Genomic DNA, 18522 nt, shown 5'->3' on the forward strand with positions numbered 1-18522 from the left:
TTTCATTTCACGACACGCCCCCGTTCCCCACAACACACGGAACTGGTTCCGTTTGTACTCAAAATAGTTAAACTCTTGGGGTTTGAAGTTGGGGGGAGAAGGGAACACAGGACTCTCTCTCTCTCTCTCTCGTTCTCTCTCTCTGTCCCAACTAAACCTTCCTTCCGACGTTGCTGTGGGCGTTGTTTTCACAGGAACAATTTGGGGATGAGGGCCTCGGGCTCGGTGGTGAAAGGCGGCCCTGTTCGGGGAACGTGGAGTGGCCGCGGGGCCGGGCGGGGAGACCACCGGGATGGCTGCGCTCCCCTCTCACACAGACTGTTTTTCATAGCGAGGCATGCATACAACCGTCAGTACTGAACAGATGTTATTTTATTACCTAAAGTCTTTTTTTCCCTGTTTTTGAAAAAAATAAACAGGAGAGAAAAAAACAACCCCTACCAGAAAAGAGGCCTGTTTTGTTTTCCTCACCATAATAGAATTTCCATCACTTTGTGGCCTGTAGGCACTTTAACCCTTTCCTCTTGACCTGCTATCCTGAGGAGCAGAGCTCACGCTTATTGTGAGTGTGGGGCTGTCTAAGCATTTTACATTGATCACCCCGCGTTCAATTCTTAAAACGACCTCATGAGATAACCTACTAGTATGATGGTTCCCACTTTACAGATGAGGCTTGGGAACGTGAAGTCACTTGAGGAAAGTCACCCAGCAGGTAAGTGCTGGAGCTAAGCTTCGAACCCAGGCAGCCTCTTCCAGAGTCAGCTGGAACCATGAATGTTCTAAATCGCCCTGAACGCACTATGGTGCCCAGGAAACAAACATCTGTTGATAGCAGAGTTAACGTGGGCACCAATGACATCTGGTGGCAAATAGGGGGCCCCAAAAATCTGAGTGCGGTTTTATGATATTTATACTCTACGACTCTGGGGACACCCTAGAGTGAAACAAGGAAAGAAAGATCTGATCTGATCTGGGGAGGTCAACCCTGTTGGCAATTCCACTCAACTCATCACCTGCGCTGCTGGCCCCCTACTCGCCATTCACTCTGCTGGGGGCTTCACGATGAATGAGAAATAATCATTGACTTCACAGAAAAGTTAAGTTCTTTCATAATTAGTGTATTATTTTCTGATGAATTATCAAAAGGCTCAAGGAACAATGGTTTGGCCTAAGTGCACGCACACTATACGGTCTTGACACAAAACAAGGAACAAGGATTTGCTTCTTCCCTTGGCCAAATATTTCACATTCCAACACATGCATAGTGTAGGAAAGAACTGTGACGTTTCACTTATTTTATGGCAAAACATGAAAGTTTTAGCTAGAACTTTTTCATTTAAAATACTTTATACTAGAAATTATTTTCTAGTGTGAAGTTCTGAGTTAATTATCTCAACTGCCAATTTTTCTTTGATACAGGACGCTAAAAAGAAAATGCTAATCTAAATTTTATTTGCATATTTCAGTGTGAAATATAAACAAATACCATGTGTACAGTGTGGTTTTTATCTCCAAGGTCACCGTATTTGCATGTATGCTTAAAGGTGACATTGGAGATAATTTCTGTATTACCATTATACCTTTTTATGAGTAAATCCCTCCCCCCCCACAAACTACTGGAATGTTGCTAAGGACCAATGGGATGACGTGGTTTGTAATGGTCATTCCATTAAAAACTAATGAGGGTCCCATCACTTAGCAACCACACAAAGTACTTTGAAGGAAAGCTGACTCAAGGATAACTACTTCCTAAGAGGAAATGTTCAAAGACCAAATCAACCACTCAACAGGCCTGAAAAATGTCTAGGCAGCCGGTGGTCTCAGTATCTGGCCATCCCGTGTACACTGCTCTGCCGGACCTTGGTAGAGTCAGATGCAGAGGTCTAGGGCTGGCTGGGACGCCGACCAGTGGGCATGAATGGATCTTACTTGGTCTAGGTGGGTGCTGTTCACTTAGCAATCAAAACATGATTCAAATGCACCTTTTAAAAAGATTCCAAGTCCAACTGCTTTAGGTCTTTAAAGGGATGAAAGCATGGGGATAATTTACAATAGGCTATAAAAAGGTTAGCCCTCTGCACTGCCTGGAGACAATGCCCCTCTACCCTCTTCCAAAGCTCCGCCTAACATGCCATATTGAACATTCAAAGGAATGGCCGAAGACACTGAAATCAATTCCAGGATAACCCTTCTTTGCTCAGATACTGGCAGTGCTCTGCAGATCTCTTTGTTATTTGTGGCAAGTTATTTGCATGTCTTTGGCCAAAGGGGGAAAAATGAAAAGCAGGGAATCTCTCAACTTTCTCGTTGTCTTTTGATTCATCATCTGAAAAAAAAAAAAAAAAAAAAAAACCCACTGCTTCCCAAACTACTGTAAAAAAATAAGACTGGGAACAAATTCAAGTTAATCTCACGAGCATGTTAAAAAATAATGTTAATGTCATGTAGTTCTCTTCGCCTTCCTCAGAAAAAGAGGTCAAATCTGGTAACACATGCACGAACAAAATTCTAGGAACACGAGTCAAAGACAGAAACCGTACTGAAGAATTTTCAATCAAATTCAAGTTGTTTACCATTTCATGCAAACTCACAGGGAAATTGGCTGCTTAATCTTTACATACAAGTGTATTGACTTAAGACCAAAAAAGGCACTTAAATCTGTGTTTAAACAAGCCTAATTAAGTGGGAAATTAAGACAATCATTTGGATAACTTAAGCCAAAAAATGTTGGGGCCATAATTATTTGGGTATTTCAGTAAGAGTATTTTTGCTTGAATTGTGTAGATAATTATCTTGATTCTCCACTTTACTTTGCATGTGTCAACACAGAATAAATGAACAGATGTTCTTAGAATCACTGAATACATTCATATTCAGTCAGCAGTTAGGAGCAAGTTTAGGCCGTCTTTCTCTCCAGTCGACTACTATTTCCTAGAGATGTTTCTAAGGGCAAGGTCAGAAGCTAAGAAGGCATTTTAAAGCAGAAATTGATTATTTATGATATACTATGAGATGTGATCAAGCGATTAAGCTTACTCCATATGGTAAGTCAAAAGATGGTCAAAAGACGGAATTTTAAATTATATTCACCAATGATGCAAAACTACTGATGTAGTAAGTTACAACTTGGCAGTGAGTCAGCCTAGAAATTCCATTAACACTTGGATTTCACTTGGTCACCAAACTAGCCACCATTAAAAAAAAAAAAAAAGTACTAGAAGCATCCAGCTCCGTCTTTTATAACCCACTTTCCCATTTCCTGCTTTAAAATGCCTTTCTCAGCTTCTCACCTTGCTTTTAGAAACATTTCTAGGAAATAGTAGTCGACTGGAGAGAAAGAAGGCCTAAAGTTGCCCCTAACTGCTGACTGAATGGGGATGCATTCAGTGATTCTAAGAACATCTGTTCATTTATCCTGTGTACTCATAAATTCTTACAGAAGTTCCTGAATCGGCCATTTGAACTGTTTGCATCGTTTTATAGGTAAAAACTAGATTTGGGAGCTGCCCCAGAAAGAGTCTATATAAGAATTTTCAGCAACAATTAGAAGTCAATGGAACATGTCAGTGTTACATTATCATCTAACACTTTAATAAAGTGAACAAAGGGAACCTGTAGAAGCTGAACACACCAAAGACCAAATGTGAATGTTTACCAAGGACAAGGGCCCTCCAGCGGCATCTTACCTTGGAGCCAGTCTCTGAAGTAGTGAAGCCACATTTTGGGAAGCTGTTTATTTTCTTCCAACATGACATACTTCACATTACTGAAACTCTTATGAAGGTCGTAAAGTAAGTGCTGGATATTGGGGTAGTCTGCCTTCTGAGTGACTATATACATGTTGTAGAAAGAGAAGTATTTGAACTGTGCAGCAATAAAGTCATATTCTCTAGTTTCCCGAGGCACAATGTCTGTAAGGTCCAGCCCATCACGCACTCGGGTGGTCCCATAAAGGCTGACCCCCAGCAGGCCCAGGAAAAGGAAGATCACCACGACCTGCAACAGAATAAGGGGCCCGAGATCAGACCCGGAGGAACATAACCGACTCTCCCTTGACAAAGATGAGCTGTTTGGTTTATACCTCACTCTTACCATCACACTATCCGGATGTACAGTGTAGGGGTCGTTTTCCCAGAGGAAAAAACATAAAATCATGGTAATTTTGCTTTTTTTTTTGGCGGTACACAGGCCTCTCACTGCTGTGGCCTCTCCCGTTGCGGAGCACAGGCTCCGGACGCGCAGGCCCAGCGGCCATGGCTCACGGGCCCAGCCGCTGTGCGGCACGAGGGATCTTCCCGGACTGGGGCACGAACCCGTGTCCCCTGCATCGGCAGGCGGACTCTCAACCACTGCGCCACCAGGGAAGCCCGGTAATCGCATTTTTTAAACAAGCTCATTTAGAATAAAATCTTTAAAATGCAAGGAGTTGACGTAAGTTGAAAGAAACATTTGCCACATAGAGATGCACTCCTGTAGAAGATGAGCTCATTAAAATGGCCTCGAGCTCTAAATGGACTGACTCGTTAGGAGGCCTGAAATACATCACATCTGAGGAAGCAATCGGATGAATTCCAAAGGCGCCTGCTCTGTTATTTTTTTGCAGACAGTAGGAGTCTTCTGTTTTGGTAATTACCTTGGCTTTTGGTTTCAAGAGGAAAGGGGCATAGTGCTTCTCGGCAAAAGATGAGAGTGTCCACCTGCTGCAGGGGGGCTCAAGGCAGTGGAGGCTAGAGTCAGAGAACTGGGAGAGCAGGTCCCTCGTGGAGCTGGTGCTCTCGGGGCTCTGGCAGCTGAGCGTGTCCTGGGCCACGGTGACGGGCTGCACGGAGATCTCGGAGCGCGGCTCGGCAGTGGTGTAGTACACGTGCGTGTGTGGGTCGTACTCTGTGCGAAGCTGCACCGTGGACTGCATGGTGATCTGGGTTTCGTGGGCGAAGCTGTGGCTGCTGTAGGGGGGCGGGGGGCTGTAGCGGGTGTTATTGTGAGTCTCTGTGTAGGCCTGGGGTTCAACCTGAATCACTCTGCTGACACAGGGGCTGAAAGAGGGGGAAATATGTTGGAATGGTATACCGAAACAGGGAAACGGTGCTTTCATTTCTGCCAATGACTGACATTGTTCACTTTACACAGCTCTGACTTAGGAGCAAAACATAGCACGGAACTCCACAAACACCATCCGGTTTATCCATTCGGACACAGACATGAGTCAATCAAAGGAGGCCAAATGGATGGTTGATCCTGAATTTGGCTGACAAAAATCAAGTTACATGCCGACGAACCTCTTAATGCATAATTCCTTTAAAAAAAAAAACCCAAAACCAAACCACCCAAAGGGTGATATGTTTTCCAGATGGTGGTTTTCAACCTTCGTTCTGCGCTAATCCATAGAGATACAACACGTTCCCAACAATCAGCAATACTGGTGTGTGGTAAACAATGATCCTGTGTATCACAACCTCGGGGCTGTAAGAATGTTCAGTTGAGGGAGGGGAGAACCCCAGTGACTCCGATGTCCCCCAGAGGAAGCATCCTCTGTCCGTTATCTCCCCTGCGTTCAGCACACTGTTAACTACGCTTCCTTCTAAGTTCACAGACTGAAAATTTCTCTGAACATTACCACTCTGCTCCCGACAAATAAAGGCCACAGGGGCCAGAAAATGTACCTTGTAAAACAGCAGAAAATATCCAATCTCCTGTCCTCACGTCGATACAAATCCATGCTGAGAATTGCAGGAAAAATCAGCAGAACCATAGCAAAATTGAATACCACTACTACAGCCGCCTGGGAGAAAAAAAAAAATGTAGAGGTCACTAATACATTTCCTCCCAGTCAGAGGACTGCTTTGAAAATAAAGATGCTTTAAACAAAATCTTTCTTTCACTTTCCTAACTGAGGTGTTTAAGCCTGAAATAGATGCTGGAGTTTCTCATCACTTTGCTTCTCGTCCTTCATTAAGAGACCATTTGATTAGAATAGAGGCCCCCATCATTCCTTTCCATCTCTAATAATTCCATGAGCCCACAGGGTACAAACACAGGAACTAAACTAAACCAAACTGACAAAAGCAGAACAGAGAATATGCTTGAAATGTTTTACTTTAAGATAAAAAGAAACATTTTCCTCTTAGAACATTTCTAAGAGTTCACGTAGCCCTGATTTTACACTTAGAAAATCTATACATAAAGTGGATCGAGTATATCCAAATGTCACCTTTAAAACACAAAATAAAAATTCAAACACGTCCCCCGAGGTTTTTAATAGGCACATTCCAAATAGCCTCTGGAGTAGCCTGTGGGGTGTGCGAGCGCAGTAACATAAAAGGTCAAGGAGAGTTAAGCAGAAATTCCTGTGTGTGATTCTAGTATGCAGAATAAATAAGTACGGATTCAAAAGTCACTCCATAACCTAGAATAAACACAGGGCTAGATTCTGTAGCGCTTTGGCAAATCTCCTGCTGACCTAGTAAAAATTACACAATTGGGCTGTTAATAGGGGAAAGTCAACAGAGGACAGTTGAAAGGGCTCTCCCGTACAGAAAGGCATGGAAAGCAGCAGCATGATGAAAAATGCAACTGGAGTGCTAAGTAACCAAGAAATCATCAGAAAGTTTTTTTGAAAAATAAAAACTCTTACAAGGTTTTTCAAAGAACTGCTTAGTTCTAAAACCTTCTCAAACTGGGTAAACGTTTCAGGGCGAGAAAAGAAAACCCGATTACAACTGGTACCGAACAATACCAGAGGAGAACCTTGCAAAGGTCTCTGGATAGTAATTTGTGAATTTATGCTTGAGGTGAAATAGCAAGCCCAAGTTCCGGAGAGATGCTTTTTTCGATAATTAATTCCCTGTCAAGTCTACAAAACCAAAAAATAACCAAGAGTCTCCTAAAAATGACCCAACCCCTCTCTTCTTCGTCTGCCTTGAAAATTCCTCATCAATTCAAAATATATGAAACATGTTAACTGGCCACTCTAATGTATATAACGTACTTTAAAGACCTGCCTAACATGTTATAAGCAAATCACTATTTCGACTAGAGGATTTATCTAAGAGGCAAATAGAAAAAAGGAAAGTCAGGGCAGCGTATTGGGTACAGAAGACACAAAGATAAATAAGACAAAATCCTGCTCTCAAGGAAAGACACAGCCAGAACCATAAACAAATTACAAGCTAGGCTGACAAATGTAGTAATAGAAGCATGCCAGGGTTCCAGAGCGGCTCAGAGGAGGGGAGCATGCAGGTGGGGGTACACGGGGGTGGGGAGAGTGGCCAGAAAAGGTTTCTTGGGAGATGGAGAAGACAAAAAAGGATTTGGGGAGGACCAGGGAGGAAGGATGCATGGAGGAAATCCGATAGGCCGTGTCTGAGTTTAAAAGCTATGCAGTACTGCTGGGTTTAAAATTCTGTTGAGGGAAGAGAAAGGAGGAGGAGTGATAGGAGGTCAGGTAGTTAAGTTACACACGATCCGTTCGATTCTTACAGCAACCAGGAGGCAGACGTTAGTCCTGCTGTCGACCCTTTACCTAATAAAGACCCGTGGTGCAGAGGAAGGTCACCTGCCTGAGGCTCCCAGTAAATCGGATTCAAACACAGGCTTGATGGCCTAAGCCCCCAGCCCAGCTGGGACCTGGGAGTTCTCGTTAGATCTGATCACCTCCTGAAGGGACAGACACGGGGGGAGGGTTAGGATTCCTGACCAATCGGAACGTAGGGGAGAATGCATCTGCTCCTCAAGGGTTTTCCAGGAAAACTTAATCGTGGGGGGTGGAATCCTGTCAGCTTTTCTTTTTATTACAGTCATGCTTAGAATTCAGGAGTATAATTGCAGACAAGAAACTCTGGGCATCTCATTTTGAACAGAAGTTCCTGAGGATGAGGACAGAGACTGTGAAAAGATAAGCCATGCAGGTGTATACAGGTGGCCCAGATGTTGCGGCCAAAACAACACTGATGCTTTCTGCCATGGCTGGGGAATGTATCTGATACCAACCAGCTTCATCCATCAGAGAAATCTGATGGGCATCTTGCTTGGTCTCTTTGTGGTGGAAATGGAGAAACGAGAGAAGAAACCCAAGGTAGCTTCCCATCTAAACTTACTGTCCAACAGCTTATTACATACATAGGTAGGACATTTACTGATAAGAAAGTTGTAAAACTTCAACATCCTCTAAAGTGCACTGAAATAATAAAAACAAACGGCAAGGATTGCTCAGTAAGAGAGAAGTGTCACTGCTAGAGCAAAGAGCACTTTAAGAAATTTCAAGTAAATGTGAAAAGATGACGGGGATGATCCTGCACCGTCAATCAATTCTAATTGCTGTGCTTTAAGGAAACGTCCCATTCCCCTGCAAAGCATCTATGGGTGGCCCCACTGAGACACTTGCAGAGCAGAGAGGAACTGGCCCTGCCTAGAGGGGCCCTCGTCTAAACCCTCTTACCATTTGGAACAATAAGGCATTCTGTTCGGGGACTTTTCATTGAAGAACAAATACCATTCAGTTACCAGCAAAGCCCCAGTGTAGGGCATTCGTTTTCAAAGAATTATAAACAGTGCCACTGCTTTCTGGTATAGAGGTGGCATTTGGACAGATGGATAAAGATTGACAAGGAGGTTTCTTTGGGAAAGAAATTCTATTTATTTTGGCAAGGTTACAAAATTGGAAAGGCTCCACAAGGAAAAATTTTAACGTGGGTTTATCACTGGACAGAACCATTTTGGATATGTCCTTCTGATGCTTAACCTAGAGTATCCTGAAAATACAAATACAAACGAATACCCAAAGTTACAACTTAACACAGTTACTAATGTAAAGAGAAACTATATAATGGTCAATTTCAAACGTCAATACATTTTAAAGGGAACCAAGTGTAAAATTCCTGATGGCTACTGCAAAAATCATGGCATGCTCTTTTTTCTTAAATTTTCTATTCTTCTTTTTTACTTTTTGTGTTTGTTTACTGACAATGAACCAGTATCACAGGAAGCCGTTCTCTAGCCAATGAGCACTTCTAGAAGCTGTAGATGCAATTCCTAAAGTGATACTCCAGTGCCTTGGAATAGAAATGCAAAACCAACAGTATTCATTTCATCTCAGTAAGGTGCTTACCTTGGGAGAACTTAGCGTACTGGATTTTCTAAAAGGCGTAAGGAAAACTCATGTAGCTTTTCAGACCACCACACCATAGGATATCATTAAAGGACAGTATGCCTTGATGAATCATCAGTTTGTACTGAGAGAGGAGAGGAGAAAATGAGAGAGAGGGACAAGAAGAAAAGAAGGAGCGTGAGGTAAAGCAGATAAAGAACAGCGAGGGAAAAGGCAGGCAGAGAAGGACAGAGGAGGAGGGAGGGTCCCACTGTTAAAAGACTCTAGAACAGTTTCTCAGTACCAGAATCTGCTGTATACGAGACAAGAGCAGGCTATCAAAGGGTGCTGCACACGTGCATGGCTGTGCAAAAGGCATCCTAAAACTTCAGTTGTACCAACAAATTAGCGGGCATCTTTTATTTACCTTCCGTATTACTGAGCACTTCTTAGATATATTTTCATTTTCTTTGAACTTTGGTCCCACTCTCAGATTTAATGTATTCATTTATTCACTCACTACTTCTATTTCTACTTTCTATATGTTTATAATAAAATGAAAATAAGCTTTTTTTTTTAGTATTTTTCTTTTTGGGGGGCCTGGTGGTCATAGTGATGGGTACAAAACCTTACACCAAAGAGTAAACAAGTCTAGTGTCCCAAATGCAGTAAGATCACTAGTTGCTTAGGCCTTTATCGGTAAGTAGTGAAATAAGATTCATATCTGAAGGCTAGAAAAGAGCTGAGTGTGTTGACAAAAATATAAATAGAAACCTAATCTATGACTTGTCAATTTCTCTTCCTGGTCACAATCCTTAGAACCTTTTGGTGATTAAAAGGAGTAAAGCAGTATGAATAAGCTGGATGGATGTAACAAGAGTTTAAAAAGTGACACCAAAAATAGTTTCCTTTAAAAACCTGGCCATCTCAGGAATTACTATCCCATTGTAAGAGAGGAGGAAGAGGGAAAGCCACTGCTCCTTTAATCTTTCTTGGAAACCAGTTGGAGCTTTAAAATTTGAATTTCATTCACAAAACTTCAATAATATCCTTGAGAAATCAAAACCCTAAACCACTTCAGGCTTAGGAAGACCACGCCACAAACTGGGCAAGTAGCCTCCTTTATCTGCTGCGTTGACCAATTTCAGGATCTCCCACGAGTTTCAAGCAGCTGAAGAGCAATGCCAGTACTTTACACCAAGCACAGAACTGACCATAGCTGCATCCCCAGTCGCGGGAACTCTCCACTCTTACAATTCATGTTAGCTGGCTCTTTGGAAACATATCTCAGAGGCCTCTAGATGTGAAAGGGCCTGGTTTGGAAGGAAAGAACAGAACAACGATGGACCAAATTGCTCTGCGCAAGAAAGGGAGAGGAATTCTGTGTTTTCTTGGGCAGCCTCAGAGTCCGGTAGGGAATCAAAAGGAAGGAGAAGAGGGGCCAGGAAGAACAAGGAAGGAGAGGTGGCAAGTAAGGGCTGGCCAATCCCTCCTCACACAGTGAGGGATCTAACGCTCAATTTTAAGGTATGGCCTGGCCTGGGCTACCCTGCAACCCCATCCTCGTATCCGTGAAGTCTGCTCCGTGCAGCGGCTTTGTGTTGGGGGCTGCTTTAGGGAAATCAAGAGATGGTAGCCAGCAGGGGAAGGGGGTGAGCACAGAAACTGAGAGTGGAGTTTGGAAGCAGGGAAGAACAAGAGCTGGCTGCACCAGGGCCCAATCCTGATTATCTGCAGTACGGGCTTACAGGCGTCCCACATGGAGTGGCCCTGGGCCATGAGGATACCCAGGCCTCAGGCTTCTGAGCTATAGGGCTTTAAAGGAAAGAAAGAACCCTAGAACTTTCTTTCAGAGGGAGTGTCAAGGTTATTGCTTAAAGAAGCATCTACCCAGAAGAAAGAGTCCCCAAAGCTGGCATGCTGCTTTACTTCACGGTGGTGGTACCGTAAGCACATCACTGGAGAAAAGTAGACCTGGAAGGCTCGCTGCTGAGCGCAGCGCTCACAGATACCCCCGGATCTAGTTACTGGAAACTCACCTGCAGGGAGAACGCCCGCAGAGCGGGAATCGGGATCAACGCAGCCATGAAGAAGGCTGTGACGTTGCTGATGGATGTAAGGGCCACGCTGGCTCCCGTGCGCTTGAGACACTCCCCGGTCCTGTCCTAAGGATGAGAAACCACAGTGCTGAGAACTGCACAGGGCGGAGTCCCCGCAGACCACAGACTGTGTGAAATAAGACAACTGGTAGTTTACAATGCTGACGTGAGGGGATAAGAAAGGGATATCTCTGCCTTTCCCTCTAACAGCAACACTGAAATTCAAGTTTTCAGTGCTATCTACACAGTCATGTATTGTTCATGGTTATTACTATCCAAAGCACAAAGCTGCAAGATAATGATTTAAGTACATTTTTAATATGGTTAAAAAGGGGCAAGGAGAAATGAGAACAAAGTAACCAAAAAACCCAAAGAAACAAACGTGCACTTTGGAACAAGTCTCCTGAGATGCTTTTAACTTACTTCACTTATTTAGAGTCAGTCACATGTCATCTGACTTGGGACTGAAATATTTACTGGGCCAGATAGAGAAAAGTGGAAGGACAAACACTCAGGAACAGAGAGGGGCTTCTGCTGTCCTCAAAGGTTTCTTCTTTTGTTTTTCTATTACCTCAAAAGGGATTCTTTTATTCTGTCCCGTTTCACTAAATGCATGCGCCAGAAGGAAGACATCATCCACACCAACGCCAAGAGCAAGAAATGGCAAAACCTGTAGTGAAGACACAGCACAGTGACATGAGACACGTGAGGTCCAGTTCCGAGAATTCTACAAAGCCATTTAAAACACTGCCACCAGCACCCCAAGGAGCTTACCCAAAGGATGGCTTACATGAACTCATGTGAAGAATTTAGTTTTATCTGATAGTTAGACCCCAAAGTCTAGCAGTTGTGGCTCACAGCAGATCTTGTCCATTACTATGTCTAAGCTCCACGTACAATAATTTTTTTAAGTTAACAAATGAGAAGGAATTATACTCCAATAAAGATGTTAAGAAAAAAAAAGTGAGAAGGAATCCATCTCATTTAAAGCAGTGGTTCTCAGAGCGTGATGCCTAGACCAGCAGTGTTGGAGCTGGCTAGAAATACAAATTCTCCACCCTCACCCCAGATGGACTGCATTAGAAACTCTGGGGATGGGGCCCAGCAATCAGTTTTCACAAGCCCGCCAGGTGATGCTAACACACACTCAAGGTTAAGAACCACTACTCGAATAAATGATCTAAATTCCACCGATAAATGAAGCATCTCTAACTAATCAACAAGCCCATTCAGACCTGCCACTGTCAAGTGGTCCACTTAGAGACAGCACCCCCCTGAGAAATGGGGCATCTTAGTGGAAAAGGCTGGAAGACCCTTTAGGTGACATGGACACACTGGAGGCCAACTGGGCAAGCCCGGAGAGGGGTGTTTGTCAATGAACAGCAGACGGATGGCTCCTTTAGTACCTGAGTTGTTGCAGCATTAAAGGAAATCCCGATCAATGAGCACAGGCCCAATCCTGCAGCCACTGACAGTGCAACCAACAGGACACCAGCCAGCCCCACGGCACCCTGGGACTTGGAGCAGTCCCAGCGCAGCATGGTTAAACAGGCATAGGCAAGCTACAAGCAGAACAGTTGGGCAGGGTGGTGGGGAGGTGAAGGAATGAAGGGGAGTTGGAGGAAGGGGGGAGAGGAGGAAGGGGGAGACACAAAACAAAAGCCAAACATTAGAATGTGTAAAGATTCTAATGTTTTCCCCCACCCATCACCCCAAATCAAAAGGTAGAACTTATTAAATCGAACAACAACAAAAATTTACATTACAGACATCATACGAAATGATACGAGTCAAAGGTGGGCAAACTGCAAATGGTAATAAATGCTTTACACGACCACTTTTTAAACCGTTACGAAGCCGAGCTCTCTCTGTCTTGGGTGCAAGTGTGTGTTAAGAGCAGTTAAAAAGCAGGGGCAGTCATGGAAAGGTAAAAACTAAAAAACAAAACAAAACAAAAACGCCCCCTGGGAGAACCGAATTGATTGTTACCATCAGTAAATAGCCACTGGCCACTCGGATGACGCTGACATCAGAGAAGGACTTGAGGATGTCGTCCAGGGTCGTCGTGGTAAAGGAAAGCACCTTCTGAGTGGAGTTCTGAGCGACGCTTTGATGAACTACCTGCGGTCACAACGCAAGGATAAATTCCCAGATGGGATTAAAGCTACGGTGAGCTTCAAGAGCACAGACCTCTCAGGTGACATGTCCCCTTTACCCAACCCCCACTTTTTTCTGATGCCTTGAAAAGAGCTCTCCATGATTGGGGTTTGAACTTGGACTAACGTTGAAGGACCTGAGCCTGGGACAATGAAGGCTATTGCTAATCAAACGAGAATGTGGTGCTGTGGTGAGCCGGTGAGCCTGCGTAATTGAAGTTTTCTCCGACAGCCTTATTTATGCTATGTCTAAGACTACTATTCTCCTCTCCATAACTCTACAACTGATTTGCGGGCCCATCAGTTCCCCCCTAATCCAAAACAACTCATTCTTAGGGGCACTCCTCCCCCTCTTCATTCGCTGGCCACTTTTAAAAGGTCACATGCAGCTCAGAAGAGGTCACTGCTTGGGAAACAAAGGCCAGCTCCTGTCACATGACCTAACCAAGGGGACTGCAGCTGTGAACAGATTCTATGCCTTGCTAATGTTTTCCAGACACCTTTTTTCGCTAACCAAGTGTTTTTTTTAAACACTGTTATGCCTTAGCTCTGGGGTTCACAATTGGTTACTCAAAATGTTTCAGGGCATCACAATTAGAATTAGCATCACCCAGATAGTGAGATTTTCAATATAAAGAGAAGGAAGAAGTTTTCATCCCCCCAAGTTCTCAGAATTACAATCAGTTTTGAAAATAAATTCTAACGAAAACAATGCTTTAAAACGTTAAAACGAAGTATTTAGTAACTAAGGGGTTTGTACTCAGGTTCAAAGGGCGTCAGAAGGCCACCCATTTACCTCCACATACGTCCTCTGCCAAGCCTCCAGGATGGCTGCTGCCTTGTCCTCGTTCCAGTTGATGTGCGAGACATACTCATAACCCTTGAAGTGTTCGTACATTTGCTTGGGAGTCATTAACTGAAACATGGTCTGCAAGGCGTGGGCGCTGTGATGGGGTGGGAAAGGCACACCATCAGCCTCCCCAGGAAGCAGCTCTCACTGTGCAAAATCCCCACCGAGCACCCCCGACTCACTCGCAGCCATTCTGTCCTACGTGAGCACATGTTTCCATTAAAACGGGACCTGGATGGTTATTTTATTTAATAGATTGATGTACCATATTAAAGGTGTAACCTTACAAACCTTTTACAGATACACCCCCAAATTAAATTAATAGGCAATTTCCTTTCTCAGTTTCTAGTCAACAAAACAGGAAGGGTAGTGGAGTAGATAGCCTGATCAGATATGCTGGGCTCCGCGCTGCACGCTTGCTTGTGCAGAAATCCCAGACGACAGCTCTCCCAAGGGAGAAATCTCAGACGGAGCGCCTGACACTTGACGGAGCGGAGTCCACAAGTGCACAGAGGATAATTCTCATTTAGCCCTCAGTCGTTGGTCTTTCCCTTGAACAGTCTGTGATGGAGTTCAGCTCATATCATTTAACTCCACATGGTATGACCGATTCCTCTTGCCTACTTTATAGTTGCCCTGATTTTCTACATCACGGGTAGATCTTCTAAAATCCTACAATCACTAACTACAGTCTCAATGAAAATGATAAATCTTGAAAAATTCCCCATAAGGTGCTTTTCTGAGCCGGTCTAGTCCACTAATATTTCCTAATATTCTATTACACCAGACAGCTAGCTAGGGTAACAGTTAAGTATTAATACAAATACACTTGCAGACGTCAGAAGGGAAGTGGTTTCTGAGGAAAGGACAAAAAATAGACGGCTTGGATTTTCCTCCACGTGTTGGATTACCTGACAAGCTTTCCAGTGCTGTTCTTGACTGTGCCACCCACAATCAGTTCCTCCTGCCAGTGCATATACTTTCTGGATAATCCATGACACCCACCATTCAAAACAAGGGCCATATCAAGAGGCTAAAAATAAAGAGACAGCCTCATAATTACAGGAATTAGTAGGCAGGTCACATGCCTTGTTAAAATCCAGTGCATTAAGGGCTTGTTTGTTTCAGTGAGAACATTAATAACGAGGCTAATGAGAGGCGTATGGCAAATCTTACAGCAAAATTTAGCTCTTTAAACAAACTTAGTTCCATAGACCAAAAAAGTCATTGAGAATGCAATCTTAAAAATAAAAATAATAGAACTAAAAATGGGGGCACATGGCAAGTTTCTCTCCCTTCCCCGCCTGAGGAGCAATCAATGGCTGTACTTACTTTGGTTGCATTTTTGTTGGGGGCTGTGGCAGGGCAGTCCGGATCAGCCGGATTGAGGCAGGGCCGGTCCATGTAACCATGACCAACTTCAGCCTTATTCAGCATTTCCTCCCAGCTGTCCACTTGATAGTTTATTTTCTTTAACTCTTCTAGGAATTCCAAAGGGTCAAAGTTTGTCCACTGCAAAGGAGGCTTACCTCTGTGAAAGAAATTAGGAGGCAAGACAATGAAAGAGAGGCTTCCGAGTCCTTAGTAAAATAACAAGACTGAATCTACTGCATCTGGATTGTAGGATGCTTTTTGGGGAAACAACTGTAATTCTGGGACCTTGGCACAAAACCCAAATGCTCCTTTCCAGTATACCTATATGCAAACCTAAGTCAGGAAAATAATTCATGAATGAACATGGCGAACAGAGAGCTTATAAATTAACAAAGGTACCAAAGAATCTTAACTTGCTGATATAGCATATTTAATACCTAACACCCAAATTAGCCAAATGGGTGCTTCTAAGCATAAGACTGAGACCCAAAATTAAGGGGTGGGGGGCGCAGAGGAAATCACAATGTCAAATTAGCACTTGTCAGCCTAATAAATGCTTTGTAAATGTCATCAATCAAAATATTTGATCTCCATTACCTTTAATAATCCCATACTTATGAGCTCTCTCTGACAGCCTGGCAGTCAGCCCCACGAGCCCCCTGCTGCCTCTGCCATCACCGCCATCAAGGCCACTTCCCCCCACACTCACTTTTGAATTTGTGCTGCTGACAGACCAGAAAGGCTTTTGGCTGCCTGTTATGTGGTTCAAACCACACTGTAGCTGCTTAACCAGGCTGAAGTCATTATTCAGAATCTCCCAACCAGAAAACACAAAACCCCTTATTTCCCACCTAAAACTGTACACTGAAGGTCAGGGTATGGCCACTGCAAATTGCTTTTGCAGATATGCGCAAGCTAGGAGAGAAACAATAACCCAAGCACTAACTCTTGCATAATTAACTGAAAATGTCTACACTGATTAACAATTATTCCTTAAATGATGCCGTGTACATAATATTCAACTGCTAAACTGTGAAGCATCCCCTACCATGACCTTCAAAGATAGTGGATTTCCCTCTTAAATGCCATTAATGTGATCCAAAGAAAGGTCAGCATTTCACTTAACAGGAAGATCTTGAACTTCGACATGTACCCACTAATAAATTCTCTCCTTAAAAAATAAGCTAAACCCACGTTAAGTGCTCGGTGTACAAAACTGCAAATATTTTAAAGAGTTAAAAATCACACATACTCTGAAATAATTTGCATTTTATTTGCATATAAATGGGCTGGTAAAAGTGAATGAAATTTAATGATGCCTACAGAACTTTTTTTGAAAAGAGGAGAAACATTCTGCCGAAGTGCCCTCTCCCCCAACTATTCACTCGAAACATGCACATGGAATTTCAATGTTTTTATTTCTTGTCCAAAACTGAAACAGAATAAACAATGATAAGGTAACATCAGAAACATTCTAGAGTTTAGAAATCACAGACATCAGAAAACAAGATCACACACTTACAGTAGGTATGCTGTCCCAGACTGTAACTTCGCCCCTTCCCAGAAGCAGTCCAAAGGTGTGATAATTAAACAAGGGTAAAGATATTCTATTATCTGTCAAAGTTGAAAAGTATAGGCCACGCATTAGGCTAATGTATACCACTGGGCTATTTGAGAATTTTTGAGAATTTTTTTGCAAACAGAAAGAAAATATACCTGATCCATGTAACCTGTTTCTGTGATAAGTTCTCCAGATTTATAACACAAATGTTCCAATTTCCATTGCCTATTAAAATAAAAAGCAGAGACAAAAGTTTCTTATAGTAATAAAGGAAATGTGTGCAAAATCAGAACTATAGAACATACAGAGAGAACTGCAATTTTGATCACTTTTCAGTATCTGTCAAAATGAGCAGAGCTTTGCCAAATGGATTCAACAAGCTTGCTTTAATGAATAGATAATACTCAACTGTAATTAACATGTGGGGTGTTTATGTAAATGAATGCTACCCAAAGTACTTGAAAAGTCTTGTTTTCTTAAGTGTTCTCCCAATAATCTTGTTTACACCATTAATCTGCTTTTCCACATACATTAAACAACTTCAGGGCAGATAATTCAGAGTTGAATTATCACAAATTCAAAATAGGTGGGGACTAAATTAGTAAGGTTTATAATGTATTAACATATATTGAGGCGGGAAAATATTACTTTTTTTTTTACTGGTAAATTATGTCCTTATTAACAGAGAGTGTTCAAAATGAACTTTCCTGCTCTTAACCACAAATGCTATAAAGAACATTACCAGGTAGATTGGTTTCCCACTTTACATTCTTCTATTCTTGTCCTACAGAAATTATATCAAATATACTGATCAACAATTACCTATCCTATCCATCATCTATTATTATAGCATTTTGTTATCCCTAGAAGAGTGCTGTATAAGCCCAGGCCTTCCCAAGTGTATTAGGGAAATGAGTCTAATTTGAAAAAAGAGAAAATTAGGAAAAGGTGGGGATGGGAACTCCAGGAAAAGAAAAAATATAAAACTCCTTCTAGACTGCTCTGTTTCATTGGTCTACTTTTTCTTTTATTAGTCGCCCAAAAAGAACGTTCTGGACTTCGCCCTCTTCCTTGTGGAACCTTCCCATCCATCCCTCAGTGCCCTGCTGAAATGCCACCTTTTTGCTAAGCTTTCTTTGATCAGTGCTGTTGAAAGTGACCCCTTTCTCTTGAACCCCAGAGCAATGCTGGTCGGCTCTCCTTCTTGACACTGGAGCACCTGTAGGAGGGACTGCCTGTGTTTGGCTTTGTACATGCTTCTCTGTATTGTCTTTCCTCTCTCTAACTTAGGCTGTGGTGGTTTCATTCCAGAACTCCTCCTATGCTTTTACTACATCCACAGCATTGCTAAATTAGCTACAAAGCTAAAGGGTAGTATTTGGTAAAGGTGTGTGAAC

The 18522-nt window shown here is 42.9% G+C and overlaps 1 protein-coding gene across 2 annotated transcripts in view; it reads right to left on the bottom strand.

Annotated features, from left to right (window-relative positions):
* Positions 1 to 18522, bottom strand: part of PTCH1 (patched 1) — a 58335-nt gene that overhangs the window by 19708 nt on the left and 20105 nt on the right. For both annotated transcript variants that reach the window (XM_060155376.1, XM_060155377.1), the window contains exons 4-15: positions 17281 to 17350; positions 17087 to 17178; positions 15523 to 15721; positions 15102 to 15223; positions 14137 to 14284; positions 13174 to 13305; positions 12591 to 12746; positions 11756 to 11854; positions 11125 to 11250; positions 5664 to 5782; positions 4634 to 5036; positions 3687 to 3996 (exon numbers count right to left, since the gene is read on the bottom strand). In XM_060155376.1, the coding sequence (XP_060011359.1) occupies positions 3687 to 3996; positions 4634 to 5036; positions 5664 to 5782; positions 11125 to 11250; positions 11756 to 11854; positions 12591 to 12746; positions 13174 to 13305; positions 14137 to 14284; positions 15102 to 15223; positions 15523 to 15721; positions 17087 to 17178; positions 17281 to 17350 (1976 nt within the window). The remainder of the gene's footprint in view (positions 1 to 3686; positions 3997 to 4633; positions 5037 to 5663; positions 5783 to 11124; positions 11251 to 11755; positions 11855 to 12590; positions 12747 to 13173; positions 13306 to 14136; positions 14285 to 15101; positions 15224 to 15522; positions 15722 to 17086; positions 17179 to 17280; positions 17351 to 18522) is intronic.

The sequence above is a fragment of the Lagenorhynchus albirostris genome, chromosome 7 (genome assembly GCF_949774975.1).
Source record: "Lagenorhynchus albirostris chromosome 7, mLagAlb1.1, whole genome shotgun sequence".
In the NCBI taxonomy this organism is placed as follows: Eukaryota; Metazoa; Chordata; class Mammalia; order Artiodactyla; family Delphinidae; genus Lagenorhynchus; species Lagenorhynchus albirostris.